General features: G+C 43.3%; 1 protein-coding gene across 7 annotated transcripts in view; it reads left to right on the forward strand.

Annotated features, from left to right (window-relative positions):
- LOC115129419 (disks large homolog 3) overlaps positions 1-16798 on the forward strand; it is a 178622-nt gene that overhangs the window by 112039 nt on the left and 49785 nt on the right. For all 7 annotated transcript variants that reach the window (XM_065018609.1, XM_065018610.1, XM_065018612.1 and 4 more), the window contains 5 exons: positions 4770-4820; positions 8179-8303; positions 10023-10192; positions 10461-10597; positions 13140-13284. In XM_065018609.1, the coding sequence (XP_064874681.1) occupies positions 4770-4820; positions 8179-8303; positions 10023-10192; positions 10461-10597; positions 13140-13284 (628 nt within the window). The remainder of the gene's footprint in view (positions 1-4769; positions 4821-8178; positions 8304-10022; positions 10193-10460; positions 10598-13139; positions 13285-16798) is intronic.

Below are 16798 nucleotides of genomic sequence, written 5' to 3' on the forward strand. Positions count from 1 at the left end.
TCTCTGTGTGGATGGAGTATCTATTCTGTTGCCTCTGTGTGGATGGAGTGTCTATTTTGTTGTCTCTCTGTGTGGATGGAGTATATATTCTGTTGTCTCTCTGTGTCGATAGAGTATCTATTCTGTTGCCGGTCTATGTGGATGGAGTATCAATTCTGTTGCCTCTCTGTGCGGATGGAGTATAAATTATGTTGTTTAACTGTGTGGATGGAGTATATATTCTGTTGTTTAACTGTGTCGATGGAGTATCTATTCTGTTGCCGGTCTGTGTGGATGGAGTATCAATTCTGTTGCCTCTGTGTGGATGGAGTATCTATTCTGTTGTCTCTCTGTGTGGATGGAGTATCTATTCGGTTGCCTCTGTGTGGATGGAGTATCTATTCTGTTGTCTCTCTGTGTGGATGGAGTATATATTCTGTTGTCTCTCTGTGTGGATGGAGTATCTATTCTGTTGTCTCTCTGTGTGGATGGAGTATCTATTATGTTGCCTCTGTGTGGGTGGAGTATCAATTCTGTTGTCTCTCTGTGTGGGTGGAGTATCTATTTTGTTGTCTCTGTGTGGATGGAATATCTATTCTGTTGCCTCTGTGTGTATGGAGTATGTATTCTGTTGTCTCTCTGTGTGGATGGAGTATCTATTCTGTTGTTTAACTGTGTGGATGGAGTATCTATTCTGTTGTCTCTCTGTGTGGATGGAGTATCAATTCTGTTGTCTCTCTGTGTGGGTGGAGTATCTATTTGGTTGTCTCTGTGTGGATGGAATATCTATTCTGTTGTCTCTCTGTGTGGAAGGAGTATATATTCTGTTGTCTCTCTGTGTGGATGGAGTATATATTCTGTTGTCTCTCTGTGTGGATGGAGTATCTATTCTGTTGCCTCTGTGTGGAGGGAGTATGTATTCTGTTGTCCCTCTGTGTGGATGGAGTATCTATACTGTTGTTTAACTGTGTGGATGGAGTATCTATTCTTTTGTTTAACTGTGTGGATGGAGTATATATTCTGTTGTTTAACTGTGTCGATGGAGTATCTATTCTGTTGCCGGTCTGTGTCGATGGAGTATCAACTCTGTTGCCTCTGTGTGGATGGAGTATCTATTCTGGTGTCTCTCTGTGCGGATGGAGTATCTATTCTGTTGTCTCTCTGTGTGGATGGAGTATCTATTCGTTTGCCTCTGTGTGGATGGAGTATCTATTCTGTTGTCTCTCTGTGTGGATGGTGTGTCTATTCTGTTGTCTCTCTGTGTGGATGGAGTATCTATTCTGTTTTTCTCTCTTTGTAAATGGAGTATCTATTCTGTTGTCTTTCTGTGTAGATGGAGTGTCTATTCTGTTGTCTCTGTGTGGATGGAGTATCTATTCTGTTGTCTCTCTGTGTGGATGGTGTGTCTATTCTGTTGTCTCTCTGTGTGGATGGAGTATCGATTATGTTTTTCTCTCTTTGTAAATGGATGTGTCTCACAGTTGCAGCATTCTGCTGTGTTCACCATGTGGATCTATTTCATGATTTCTATTGACACTGCCACTACAGCATGAATATGATGCAGTTATGCATTTAGTATGATAATGCAACATATTTAAATATCATATGTGTGTGTTCATTGCAAAAAATCTGGATATAATAGCCCAAACCAGCAATGCTATGTTTTATGTACAGGTACAGGGCCTTCAGAAAGTATTCACACCCCTTGACCTTTTCCACATTGTTTGTCTCTGGCCTACAACACACAATACCCCATAATGTCAAAGTGGAATTATGTTTGTAGAAATGTTTACAAATTTGTTAAAAATTTAAAGTTGAAATGTCTTGAATTAATACTTTTTCAACCCCTTTGTTATGGCAAGCCTAAATAAGTTCAGTATTTCACCATGAGGCCAGTGGTGACTTTAAAACATTTACAGAGTTTAATGGCTGTGATGGGAGAAAACTGAGGAACGACAACATTGTAGTTACTCCACAATTCCAGCCTAAATGACAGAGTGAAAAGTAGGAAGCCTGTACAGAATAAAAAAATATTCCAAAACATGCATCCTGTTTGCAACAAGGCACTGAAGTAATGCTGCAAAGAATGTGGCAAAGCAATTATAAAGTGTAATTTTTGGGGCAAATCCAATACAACACAATACTACTACCACTCTTCATATTTTCAAGTATATGGTATCAAACACATAGAAACCATGTTTGATGAGTTTGATAGCGTTCTATTTGTTCCGTTCCAGCCATTACTATGAGCCCGTCCTCCTCAATGCCACCAGCCTCCTGTGACAGAGCTTGATGGATGTGTCAGTATCGGTTATTGTGTGTAGATGGGTGAGAGAAAACAAATGCATTTCATCCATTTTGAATCCAGCCTGTAACACAACAAAATGTGGAATAAGTCAAGGGATATGAATACTTTCTGAAGGCACTGTAACAGCCATAATGGAGGAAACACCAGCATAGCATGACTTAGTAGGGCGTTGGGCCAACACAAGCTGCCAGAAAAGCTTCAATCCACCTTGGCATAGATTCTACAAGTGTCTGGAACTCTATTGGAGGGGTGTGACACCATTCTTCCATGAGAAATTCCATCATTTGGTGTTTTGTTGATGGTGTTGGAAAATGCAATCTCAGACTCCACTCCAGAATCTCCCGTAACTGTTCAAATGGGTTGAGATCTGGTGACTGAGACACACATCCTTTAAACTCCCTATGCTACTTTGAGACCCCTCTTTCAAAGTCACTGAGATCTCTTATTTAGCCATGGTAGGCCAAATAATGGCCTGCCCAGAATTTTTATACATGATCCTAAGCAAGATGGGATGTTAATTGCTTAATTAACTCAGGAATCACACCTGTGTGGAATAGAGGCCGACCGATTAGGATTTTTCAACGCCGATACCGATTATTGGAGGACCCCAAAAAAAGCCGATACCGATTAATCTGACAATTTTTTAAAAATGTATTTGTAATAATGACAATTACAACAATACTGAATGAACACTTATTTTAACTTAATATAATACATCAATAAAATCAATTTAACCTCAAATAAATAATGAAACATGTTCAATTTGGTTTAAATAATGCAAAAACAAAGTGTTGGAGAAGAAAGTAAAAGTGCAATGTAAGAAAGCTAACGTTTAAGTTCCTTATTCAGAACATGAGAACATATGAAAGCTGGTGGTTCCTTTTAACAGGAGTCTTCAATATTCCCAGGTAAGACATTTTAGGTTGTAGTTATTATAGGAATTATAGGACTATTTCTCTCTATACCATTTGTATTTCATTAACCTTTGACTATTAGATGTTCTTATAGGAACTTTAGTATTGCCAGTGTAACAGTATAGCTTCTGTCCCTCTCCTCGCTCCTACCTGGGCTCGAACCAGAAACACAATGACAACAGCCACCCTCGAAGCAGCGTTACCCATGCAGAGCAAGGGGAACAACTACTCCAAGTCTCAGAGCAAGTGACGTTTGAAACGCTATTAGCGCCCACCCGCTAACTAGCTAGCCATTTCACATCGGTTACACCAGCCTAATCTCGGGAGTTGATAGGCTTGAAGTCATTAACAGCTGCTGGCAAACGTACGAAAGTGCCGTTTGAATAAATGCTTACGAGCCTGCTGGTGCCTACCATCGCTCAGTCAGACTGCTCTATCAAATCATAGACTTAGTTATAACATGGTAACACACAGAAATACGCGCCTTAGGTCATTAATATGGTCGAATGGTCGAAAACAAGACGTTTATTCTTTCAGTGAAATACGGAACCGTTCCGTATTTTATCTAAAGGGTGGCATCCATAAGTCTAAATATTCCTGTTATATTGCAAAACCTTCAATGTTATGCCATAATTACGTAAAATTCTGGCAAATTAGGCGGCCCAAACTGTTGCATATACACTGACTCCTGGTTAATATTGCCTGCTAACCTGGATTTCTTTTAGCTAAATATGCAGGTTTAGAAATATATAATTATGTGTATTTTAAGAAAGGCATTGATGTTTATGGTTAGGTACACATTTGAGCAACGATAAATGATACGCACCACATCGATTATATGCAACGCAGGACACGCTAGATAAACTAGTAATATCATCAACCATGTGTAGTTAACTAGTGATTATGATTGATTGATTGATTGTTTTTTATAAGATAAGTTTAATGCTAGCTAGCAACTTACCTTGGCTTACTGCATTCGCGTAACCGGCAGGCTCCTCGTGGAGTGCAATGAGAGGCAGGTGGTTAGAGCATTGGACTAGTTAACTGTAAGGTTGCAAGATTGAATCCCCCGAGCTGACAAGGTAAAAATCTGTCGTTCTGCCCCTGAACGAGGCAGTTAACCCAACGTTCCTAGGCCGTCATTGAAAATAAGAATGTATTCTTAACTGACTTGCCTCTTTAAATAAAGATTAAATAAAGGTGTAAAAAAAAAAAAAAAACGGCCATATCTTTGTCCAAAAATACCGATTTACGATTGTTATGAAAACGTGAAATCGGCCCCAATTAATCGGCCATTCCGATTAATCGGTCGACCTCTAGTGTGGAAGCACCTGCTTTCAATATACTTTGTATCCCTCATTTACGCAAGTGTTTCCTTTATTTTGGCAGTTACTTGTATGTCTGTGTTCAAGTCTATGGTAATTAAAAATGATTATACTGAGATGAAAGATCACAGTCAATGTTCTTTTATCCTTTTCTGTTTCATATTATTTGTACGATGTTTTCATGTGGGATGATGATGATGATGATGGTGATGTAAATTACATGCATGTGTTCTGTGTTGACAGGTAAATGGCAGTGATGGGATGTATAAATATGACGAGATCATCTTGGAAAGGGTGAGGTTCACTAAAACCTTTATAACCACTTATTATGTTCACGTCTTGTGATCAGATGTGTTCTTCAAAGCCTTTTGTTAAACACATCAGCTTTTCCCGCTAGATGGCAGTAAGCGGCTCTCTTTGGCTTGAAGGTTTTGCAGTACAGTAAATGTTGCATATAAACTGAACAAAAACATAAACGCAACATGTTGGTCCCATGTTTCATGAGCTGAAATAAAAGATTCCAGAAATGTTCAATGTGCACAAAAAGCTTTTTTCTCTCAAATGTTGTTCACAAATTAGTTGACGTTCCTATTAGTGAGCATTTATCCTTTGCCAAGATAATCCATCCACCTGACAGGTGTGGCATATCAAGAAGCTGATTAAACAGCATGATCATTACACAGGTGCACCTTGTGCTGGGGACAAATAAAAGACCACTATAAAATGTGCAGTTTCGTCACACAACACAATGCCACATATGTCTCAAGTTTTGAGGGAGCGTGCAATTGGCATGCTGACTTCAGGAATGTCCACCAGAGTTGTTGCCAGATAATTGAATGTTCATTTCTCTACCATCATCTGCCTCCAATGTCATTTTAGAGAATTTGGCAGTACGTCCAACCAGCCTCACAACCGCAGACCATGTGTAACAACGGGGGGGTGCTGAGGAGTATTTCTGTCTGTAATAAAGCCCTTTTGTGGGGAAAAACAAATTCTGATTGGCTGAACCTGGCTGCCTAGTGGGTAGGCTTATGCCTTCCAAGGCCCACCCATGGCTGCACCCCTGCCCAGTCATGTGAAATCCATTGATTATGGCCTAATGCATTTATTTCAATTGACTGATTTCCTTAAATTGTAACTCAGTAAAATCTTTGAAATTGTTACGTGTTGCATTTATATTTTTGTTCAGTATAATATATTATAGAAAACCAAAGCAAATGATTTCTCTATCGCATATGACATTTTGAATATATTACATATAGTAATTCTATACGTAGGACCGACAAAGATTATGACGTCAGTATTCATCAGTTTTCGTCAGACCCCTATATGCCTCACATTGCATCTTTAAACAGCACACATATTCAATGTGCTCTTCCCATACACACACACTCTCAGGAACATTGACAGTTGCACTTGTCAGTGGCAGAGTTCAGTCTATAGTGCAGGGCAGACATCCTGTATATTCCTACTCTCGTTATTCCACCCACAGATAGATGCAGGGCTGTTTTCTCCATCTCCCCCTCTGAGTGGCATTTCTGCATGCAGAGGCTTAAATAAACTAGATAAAAATCACACTTTAAAAGGACTGTGGGTGGGTAACAGTTGATGGTCGGGCCCAGTGCACTCCTTTTGGATTGGGAGAAGCGCACTGGGAGGCCTCAGCCTCCCTCTGTCCTAATTGGTTGCGACCGTTGCTCATTAATTATAGAAAAGAATAAAGCGAAGTCTTTTCTCAGCTGTCTTGTTTGGAGCCTGTCTCTGCAGCTGTCAGATAGAACAGCACGCCTGGGCCCACTGGATCCAAATGGGTGCTTTGTCATGCTGAGGGAGAGGGGGGGGGGGGAAGGGGGGTGCATAGATATATGGAGAGAAGAAAGGAAAGTTGTGTGCCAAGTCTTTAGAGAAATGAAACTTCCCTGAATCTTCTCTTCCACTTATGAATCCGTCCGTAAAAAAAAAAAGATTAGACCCACACCATTTGGACTGCTTTGTCTTACATTTAGAATTAAGTGACCTGATCTCAGTATGTATACTGAACAAAAATATAAACGCAACATGCAACAAGTTACAGTTCATATGAGGAAATCAGTCAATTGAAATAAATGCATTAGGCCCTAATCAATGGATTTCACATGACTGGGCAGGGGTGCAGCCATGGGTGGGCATTGGAAGGCATAAGCCTACCCACTAGGCAGCCAGGCCCACCCACTGAGGAGCCAGGTTCAGCCAATCAGAATGAGATTCTGCCAACAAAAGGGCTTTACTACAGAATAAATACTCCTCAGCTCATGAAACATGGGACCAAGACTTTAGATGTTGTGTTTATATTTGTGTTCAGTATAGTATAAAGCACACTGAATGTATGAGAAAGTGCCGTGGTCATCAGCAATGTTGAATTCCCCAAAGGGGTCTGCATAGATCTCATGTTCCCCTGAGCTGTCTGCATAGATTTCATGTTCTCCTGAACGGTCTGCATAGATCTCATGTTCCCCTGAACGGTCTGCATAGATCTAATGTTCCCCTGAACGGTCTGCATAGATCTCATGTTCCCCTGAACGGTCTGCATAGATCTCATGTTCCCCTGAACGGTCTGCATAGATCTCATGTTCTCCTGAACGGTCTGCATAGATCTAATGTTCCCCTGAACGGTCTGCATAGATCTCATGTTCCCCTGAACGGTCTGCATAGATCTCATGTTCCCCTGAGCTGTCTGCATAGATCTCATGTTCTCCTGAACGGTCTGCATAGATCTAATGTTCCCCTGAACGGTCTGCATAGATCTCATGTTCCCCTGAACGGTCTGCATAGATCTCATGTTCCCCTGAACGGTCTGCATAGATCTAATGTTCCCCTGAGGGGTCTGCATAGATCTAATGTTCCCCTGAGGGGTCTGCATAGATCTCATGTTCCCCTGAGCGGTCTGCATAGAGCTCATGTTCCCCTGAGCTGTCTGCATAGATCTCATGTTCCCCTGAGCTGTCTGCATACATCTCATGTTCTCCTGAACGGTCTGCATAGATCTAATGTTCCCCTGAACGGTCTGCATAGATCTCATGTTCCCCTGAACGGTCTGCATAGATCTCATGTTCCCCTGAACGGTCTGCATACAGCTCATGTTCCCCTGAGCAGTCTGCATAGAGCTCATGTTCCCCTGAGCAGTCTGCATACAGCTCATGTTCCCTGAGCAGTCTGCATAGAGCTCATGTTCCCCTGAGCAGTCTGCATACAGCTCATGTTCCCTGAGCAGTCTGCATAGAGCTCATGTTCCCCTGAGCAGTCTGCATACAGCTCATGTTCCCCTGAGACTCCTATACCATTAAGAAGCCCATTATCCCACTGACCTTGAGTCCACACTGCTAGAGTGGGACGCAAACCCATCACTTATGCAGTAGAGCTGTGTCTGTGTGTGAACGTGTGCACGGCTGAACGCTCACGTGTGTGTGTGTGTGTCTATTGTGCCTCTCTACTGTATGTGTAATCGAATCAAATCAAGCTTTATTTACACAGCATATTTCAGACATGGAACGCAATGCAATGTTCTTCACAGGAAAAAAACAAATATAAAACAATGAAAGTAAAAGCTGAAATATTTACTGCACAACAAACAAAAGATAAAAAAGAAGATCCCTGCCTCATAACCCTTCTGCAGGGTAACTCTGGCCTGGGCTTCAGCATCGCTGGGGGGATGGACAATCCACACATCCCAGATGACCCAGGGATCTTCATCACCAAGATCATCCCTGGAGGAGCTGCAGCTATGGACGGCAGGCTGGGGTAAGTTAGTCCCCCTCTCTCTTTTTCTCTCTCTGTCACTATACCATGTCCCGCCAGGCAGCCAGAGCTCTGTGTGTGTGTGTGTGTGTGTGTGTGTGTGTGTGTGTGTGTCTCTACAGCTCTCTGCCACCGGGCTCTGTTTGTGTTTCCACTAAGTTATGATTCACTGGGAAACCAAAGCCTAAAAAAATGTATATGATATTGAGTGCTTTTGGTGTGGGGCTGGCCTGTGTGTGTGTGTTTGTGTGTGCGTGCGTGCGTGCATTTTTGACTAGCAGTCTGACTAACAGTTGATTCAGTCCATATTGTAGAGCCTGTGGATTGACTGGGGGTGCATGTATTTGATTCAGTCTTTATTGTTGAGCCTGTGGATTGACTGGGGGTGCATGTATTTGATTCAGTCTGTATTGTTGAGCCTGTGGATTGGCTAGGGGTGCATGTATTTGATTCAGGCCATATTGTTGAGCCTGTGGATTGACTAGGGGTGCATGTATTCGATTCAGTCCATATTGTAGAGCCTGTGGATTGACTGGGGGTGCATGTATTTGATTCAGTCCATATTGTAGAGCCTGTGGATTGACTAGGGGTGCATGTATTTGATTCCGTCTGTATTGTTGAGCCTGTGGATTGACTGGGGGTGCATGTATTTGATTCAGTCTGTATTGTTGAGCCTGTGGATTGACTGGGGGTGCATGTATTTTTGAGACTGTGGATTGACTGGGGATGCATGTATTCGATTCAGTCTGTATTGTTGAGCCTGTGGATTGACTGGGGGTGCATGTATTCGATTCAGTCTGTATTGTTGGGCCTGTGGATTGACTGGGGATGCATGTATTCGATTCAGTCTGTATTGTTGAGCCTGTGGATTGACTGGGGATGCATGTATTCGATTCAGTCTGTATTTTTGAGACTGTAGATTGACTGGGGGTGCATGTATTTGATTCAGTCTGTATTGTTGAGCCTGTGGATTGACTGGGGATGCATGTATTCGATTCAGTCTGTATTGTTGAGCCTGTGGATTGACTGGGGGTGCATGTATTTGATTCAGTCTGTATTGTTGAGCCTGTGGATTGACTGGGGGTGCATGTATTTGATTCAGTCTGTATTGTTGAGCCTGTGGATTGACTGGGGGTGCATGTATTCGATTCAGTCTGTATTGTTGAGCCTGTGGATTGACTGGGGGTGCATGTATTCGATTCAGTCTATTGTTGAGCCTGTGGATTGACTGGGGATGCATGTATTCGATTCAGTCTGTATTGTTGAGCCTGTGGATTGACTGGGGATGCATGTATTTGATTCAGTCTGTATTGTTGAGCCTGTGGATTGACTGGGGGTGCATGTATTTGATTCAGTCTGTATTGTTGAGCCTGTGGATTGACTGGGGGTGCATGTATTCGATTCAGTCTGTATTGTTGAGCCTGTGGATTGACTGGGGATGCATGTATTTGATTCAGTCTGTATTGTTGAGCCTGTGGATTGACTGGGGGTGCATGTATTTGATTCAGTCTGTATTGTTGAGCCTGTGGATTGACTGGGGATGCATGTATTTGATTCAGTCTGTATTGTTGAGCCTGTGGATTGACTGGGGGTGCATGTATTTGATTCAGTCTGTATTGTTGAGCCTGTGGATTGACTAGGGTTGCATGTATAGCATGCATGTGTTTTTACAGTACTAACAGCATTGTCAAATATGAACTTTGTTTCCCCTCATCTCACCAGGGTGAATGACTGTGTGCTGCGTGTGAACGAGGTGGATGTCTCTGAGGTAGTCCACAGCCGGGCGGTGGAGGCCCTGAAAGAGGCTGGCCCTGTGGTCAGGCTGCTGGTCAGGAGAAGACAGGCCCCTCCTGAGACCATCCTGGAGATCAACCTGCTCAAGGGGCCCAAAGGTCAGCGATATACACTATGTACATGAATGAATCCTCATTGGGAGGGACAGGATTTTCTAGGCCCCTATAACTTAACTAAACCCCTGTTTCCTTGGGAAATTCCAGTTCAACTCTGAAATTGTAACATAAATTGAGATTATTTCCGAGAACCTGAATGTAAGTTTCTATTCTTTACTTAGCTGTCTAAAAGGAAGTGGAATTGACCCCAACCCCTAGAGATCAGCCTGTGAACCAGTACTGACTGTCCTCTGTGTGCTTCTCACCCCAGGCCTTGGCTTCAGCATCGCTGGGGGGATTGGCAACCAGCACATCCCTGGAGACAACAGCATCTACATCACAAAGATCATCGAGGGCGGGGCCGCGCAGAAAGACGGACGGCTGCAGACCGGAGACCGCCTGCTAGCTGTAAGAACACATCTACTCTGGACCTTCCTTCATTAACTGAGTTTAGCCCTGCTTTGATGTAGCAGAGGTGGTTTGTCTTAAGCTCAGCAGCCTAACACAGTCTTGTTCCATACCCAGTCAATCACACAGATACTGAGCTCTGATGGATGCCCAAGGACACTCTTGATTCTCTTACTGTAATGTTATGATGTACTTTTTTGTCCCCGAGGAGAAATTTGACTCGTCAAGTGTGCTGCTGCTTCCACGTAAGTACATAGAATCAATTGGCACAACCCCCCCAACATGAATAAGTTCATGTCAGGCAAGGCTGTGACTAGGGGGCAGTTCCACATGATGAAGGCCTACAGTTTATATCTGTTCAGCCTGCGTATAAACACCCTGTAGCCTCCTCGATGGCATCAGCTGGAACTCTGTGTTCAGTGCAGGTGTGGGGTCCGATTTGACCTTTCTGGCCGGTCTGATGACGGTATCCTGTATAATGTCCTGGAGGTTATGCCTATTATCTTCCCTGCTGTCTTGGTCATTCTCAAGGTTTAGGCATTGAGCTGTCAGGTTAGCAAACCATGTGAAAATGCTGTAGTGTAGAGGATTGACTTAATGGAGGATCTATAGAAGAGGAGATGATCTTCTGGTTGACTCCATAGATCCTGAGTCCAAGCAGGAAGTGGAAGTGCTGTTGGAGTCCGCTGCCATCACTCTGCTCCCCGCCGGTGTAGCAGCTCCTCTGGCACTTCGCTCAGCAGGCCGCCCGGCAGTTAATCTCCAAAGTCCCGTAGTGCTAGGAGCTCCTTCCTGGTGTATGTCCACGAAGCCCGATCACCCTGTGCCAGGTGCGGCGTCGTAGCAGTGGAACATTGCGTGATGCTGAAAATAATCAGCCATGTTAGTAGTAGTCCAGGAATCCTTGCCAGTCACTCGTGCTTCAAAGGCATAATAGTGCGCATTACTTCACCCAGTTTGTGACAAAACAAACCAACCAACCACATTTGGCAGCAGCAGCACTCGTGTCCATGGCCACTTGCAGAGCAGCACCAGAGTTCTTTTTTACACTCCATCCCCACCTACATTCATACCCTGCACACATCAGGACACTGATCTATATTCATACCCTGCACACATCAGGACACTGATCTATATTCATACCCTGCACACATCAGGACACTGATCTATATTCATACCCTGCACACATCAGGACACTGATCTATATTCATACCCTGCACACATCAGGACACTGATCTATATTCATACCCTGCACACATCAGGACACTGATCTATATTCATACCCTGCACACATCAGGACACTGATCTATATTCATACCCTGCACACATCAGGACACTGATCTACATTCATACCCTGCACACATCAGGACACTGATCTACATTCATACCCTGCACACATCAGGACACTGATCTATATTCATACCCTGCACACATCAGGACACTGATCTATATTCATACCCTGCACACATCAGGACACTGATCTATATTCATACCCTGCACACATCAGGACACTGATCTACATTCATACCCTGCACACATCAGGACACTGATCTATATTCATACCCTGCACACATCAGGACACTGATCTACATTCATACCCTGCACACATCAGGACACTGATCTATATTCATACCCTGCACACATCAGGACACTGATCTACATTCATACCCTGCACACATCAGGACACTGATCTACATTCATACCCTGCACAAAAGGACTCTAGGTGCCCTTACCTGGCCGTTTCTCAAGAGAGCCAGGCGACACTCTTCAGCGTTTATGGCCATGTGTGTGACTGAAACGGTGCTGCAGACTGGGCTCAAACTTCCTGGCTGCTCCCCGGGCATATTCTGTTCCACACTGGCAGAAGATAAATTGGACCACCTGCCAGGCTGAATGATTGACAACGCTGTTTGAAGAATTTGAGATGTGTTTAAGGCTGTCATACATAAAAACAAAGTAATTAAGGCGCTACAAGCGTTGTGGGGGGAGAGCTGTGCGGACGGCCGTATTGATCATTTATGCTATTTGATTAAAGTGTTTTCCCAAATCCATGATTTTATCTGGAGACACAATGATGCAGACGTGGTGGCTCCCGGAGTAAACAATCTCTATTATAATATAGAGCAGCTCTCTTCAAAACCTTTGAAGTATTTTCAAATCAAATCCAATGTTATTTGTCACATGCCCCGAATACAGGTGACTTTACCGTGAAATACTTACTAACGAGCCCTTTCCCAACAATGCAGAGTTAAAAAGTACGAAAATGTGTATAATAAAAATCAGAAATAGTAACACAATAAATAACAATACGGAGGCTATATACAAGGAGTACCGGTACCGAGTCAGTCGGGTTGGAGCACGTAAGATGTGGACCATCTCCGTCGGCGGCATCTTATGCTCGCATATCACACGCTGTATCTTAGTAGGACACAGCAACAGTAGTGTATGATTGATTTGGGTGTGGCTCAGGCAAACTAAGAGAGGTAGCTATAAGCCTCGGTGATGTGGACCTGAGGATTTCCCTGTGGTCTGTGTGCTCCAGGTGAACAACATCATCCTGCAGGACGTGCGCCACGAGGAGGCGGTGGCGGCGCTGAAGAACACCTCTGACATGGTCTACCTCAAGGTGGCCAAGCCCGGACCCGTGCACCTCAACGACATGTATGCCCCTCCAGACTACTCCAGCAGTACGTACCTTCTTCTGCTAGCAACTGTAGTCCACTGTAGCTCAAACTAAACACTCCCACTCTCCTACCCTCATACTGCTTATAATGCATCCAACTACACTTTTATATCCCAGGCCTTGCCTCAATGGTACCAGCAGACCTTTTTTATTAATCATTTTTTAAATGTTTGTACTTTTTGCCCCTTTTTCTCCCCAATTTCGTGATATCTAATTGGTAGTTACAGTCTTGCCCCATCGCTGCAACACTCAGGAGAGGCGAAGGTCGAGATCTCTGCGTCCTCCGGAACACGACCCCGCCAAGCCGCACTGCTTCTTGACACAATGCTCGCTTATTCCGGAAGCCAGCCGCACCAATGTGTCGGAGGAAACAACGTGCACCTGAGGACTGTGTCAGAGTGCATACGCCCGGCCCGCCACAGGAGTCGCAAGAGCGCGACGGGACAAGGACATCCCGGTCGGCCAAACCCGGACGACGCTGGGCCAATTGTCCACCGCCTCATGGGTCTCCCAGTCGCGGACGGCTGCGACACAGCCCGTTATCAAACCCATCGCCGCTAGCACTGCGATGCCGTACCTTAGACCGCTGTGCCACTCAGTTGGTCCACAGTTTGTTTTAATGGAAGACCACAGGAACCCTGCAGTAATAACACTGGCTCTCTATTCACACCGCTCATTATCATTTCATACCTCAGCCTCCAAAACAAACCCCGGCAACAGTTGTGTGAAGAATGCTCTGTTGATTAGCATTAAGTCTAGGTGTATGTCATTGTCCCTGTAACAGGGATGATTATAGATTATCCTAGTGAGTGGTAGAGCTGCTTCAGTGTGTTCTCCTCAGCGCAGCTGTGCCCAGACTCCTACATGGTGAGCACACACTGCTGCCCACTGCAACAGCTCTGTCTGTCTGTCTCTCTCTCCCACTGAGTGGGGAGGCTTTCTCACATCCACACATGCCTGCTCAGGAGAACAGTACTTACATGGGCCACACACAAACACACACACACACCTGTACTTGACTATATGTAATTATTACAGGTATCCTGTATGGCACCAAACAATATGCATGTCAACCAGTGGTTTATTATCAAAGGGCCTGTACAGTAGGACTGTATATTAAAACGAACAAAATAAACAAATTTAAATATACTGTGTCCGTAAAATGTATGTAGTGTGTATAAGCTGGAAGTAGAAGCCTAAGTATGGTTGTCCATTAGTTTACTCCAATTAGGGGAGGGGTGGTAGGGTTAGGGGAAAATAATAAAGGAAAATACATAAAAAATATTATATGTTATATTTGTGTGTATATATATATATATATATATATACATATATATATATATATATATAGTACCAGTCAAAAGTTTGGACACACCTACTATTTCAAGGGTATTTCTTCATTTTTACTTTTTTCTACATTGTAGAATATAGTGAAGACATCAAAACTATGAAAAAACACATATTGAATCATGTAGTAACCAAAAAGTGTTAAACAAATCAAAATATATTTTATATTTGAGATTCTTCAAAGCAGCCACCCTTTGCCTTGATGTCAGCTTTGAACACTCTTGGCATTCTTTCAACCAGCTTCACCTGGAATGCTTTTCCAACAGTCTTGAAGGAGTTCCTACATATGCTGAGCACTTGTTGGCTGCTTTTCCTTCAACTGCTGTCCAACTCGTTTATTCTCAATACAGTACATCACTTACAGTGTCACCGGCAAAGCACCCCCACACCATCACACCTCCTCCTCCATGATTCACGGTGGGAACCACACATGTGGAGATCATTTGTTCACCTACTCTGCGTCTCACAAAGACACGGCAGTTGGAACCATAAATGTCATATTTGGACTTATCAGACTAAAGGACAGATTTCCACTGGTCTAATGTCTATTGTTCGTGTTTCTTGGCCCAAGCATGTCTCTTCTTCTTATTGGTGTGCTTTAGTGGTGGTTTCTTTGCAGCAAATCAACCACGAAGGCCTGATTCACGCAGTCTCCTCTGAACAGTTGATGTTGAGATGTGTCTGTTACTTGAACTCTGTGAAATATTTATTTGTATGCAATTTCTGAGGCTGGTAACTCTGGTGAACTTTGTAAATCTGGGTCTTCTTTTCCTGTGGCGGTCCTCATGAGAGCCAGTTTTGTTATAGCGCTTGATGATTTTTGCGACTGAACTTGAAGAAACTTTAAAGTTCTTGAAATGTTCCGTATTGACTGACCTTCATGTCTTAAAGTAATGATGGACTGTCGTTTCTCTTTGCTTATTTGAGCTGTTCTTGCCGTAATATGGACGTGGTATTTTACCAAACAGGGCTATCTTCTGTATACCACTCTTACCTTGTCACAACACAAATGATTGGCTCAAACACATTAAAAAGGAAAGAAATTCTGCAAATTAACTTTTAACAAGGCACACCTGTTAATTGAAATGCATTCCAGGTGACTACCTCATGAAGCTGGTTGAGAGAATGCCAAGAGTGTGCAAAGCTGTCATCAAGGCAGAGTGTGGCTACTTTGAAGAATCTCAAATATAACATATATTTTGATTTTAAAATGAAGAAAAACCCTTGACTGAGTAGGTGTGTCCAAACTTTTGACTGGTACTGTATATATTTAAAATAATATACAGTATATATTTACAAAAAAATATATATGGGGAATTGGAAATGATGCAGATAATTACATTGATAGAAGCCGCAATCTATTTGAATGATTAAATCTGATCCACCCCTCAAGAAAAGGACTGTATACAGTGCATTCAGAAAGTATTCAGACCCCTTGACTTTTTCCACATTCTGTTACGTTACAGCTTTATTCTAAAATTTATTAAATTGTTTCCCTCATCAGTCTACACACAATAACCCATAAGGACAAAGCAAAAATAGGTTTTTAGAAATGTGTGCAAATTTATATACAGTTTATAAAAATTTAAAAAAAGAAATATTACATTTATATAAGTATTCAGACCCTTTACTCAGTACTTTGTTGAAGCACCTTTGGCAGCGATTGCAGCCTCTTCTTGGGTATGACGCTACAAGCTTGGCACACCTGTATTTGGGTAGTTTCTCACATTCTTCTCTTCAGATCCTCTCAGGCTGTCAGGTGGATGGGGAGCGTCGCGGCACAGCTATTTTCAGGTCTCTCCAGAGATGTTCGATCGGGTTCAAGTCCAGGCTTTGGCTGGGCTACTCAAGGACATTCAGAGACTTGTCCCGAAGCCACTGCTGCGTTGTTGGCTGTTAGCTTAGGGTCATTGTCCTGTTGGAAGGTGAACCTTCGCCCCAGTCTGAGGTCATGAGTGCACTGGAGCAGGTTTTCATCAAGGATCTCTCTGTACTTTGCTCCGTTCATCTTTCCCTCGATCCTGACTAGTCTCCCAGTAACTTCCGCCTGAAAAATTATTCCCACAGCATGATTCTTCCACCACCATGCTTCACGGTAGGAATGGTGCCAGGTTTCCTACAGACGTGACACTTGGCATTCAGACCAAAGAGAATCTTGTGTCTTATGGTCT

Source organism: Oncorhynchus nerka, linkage group LG5 (assembly GCF_034236695.1).
Source record: "Oncorhynchus nerka isolate Pitt River linkage group LG5, Oner_Uvic_2.0, whole genome shotgun sequence".
Lineage (NCBI taxonomy): Eukaryota > Metazoa > Chordata > Actinopteri > Salmoniformes > Salmonidae > Oncorhynchus > Oncorhynchus nerka.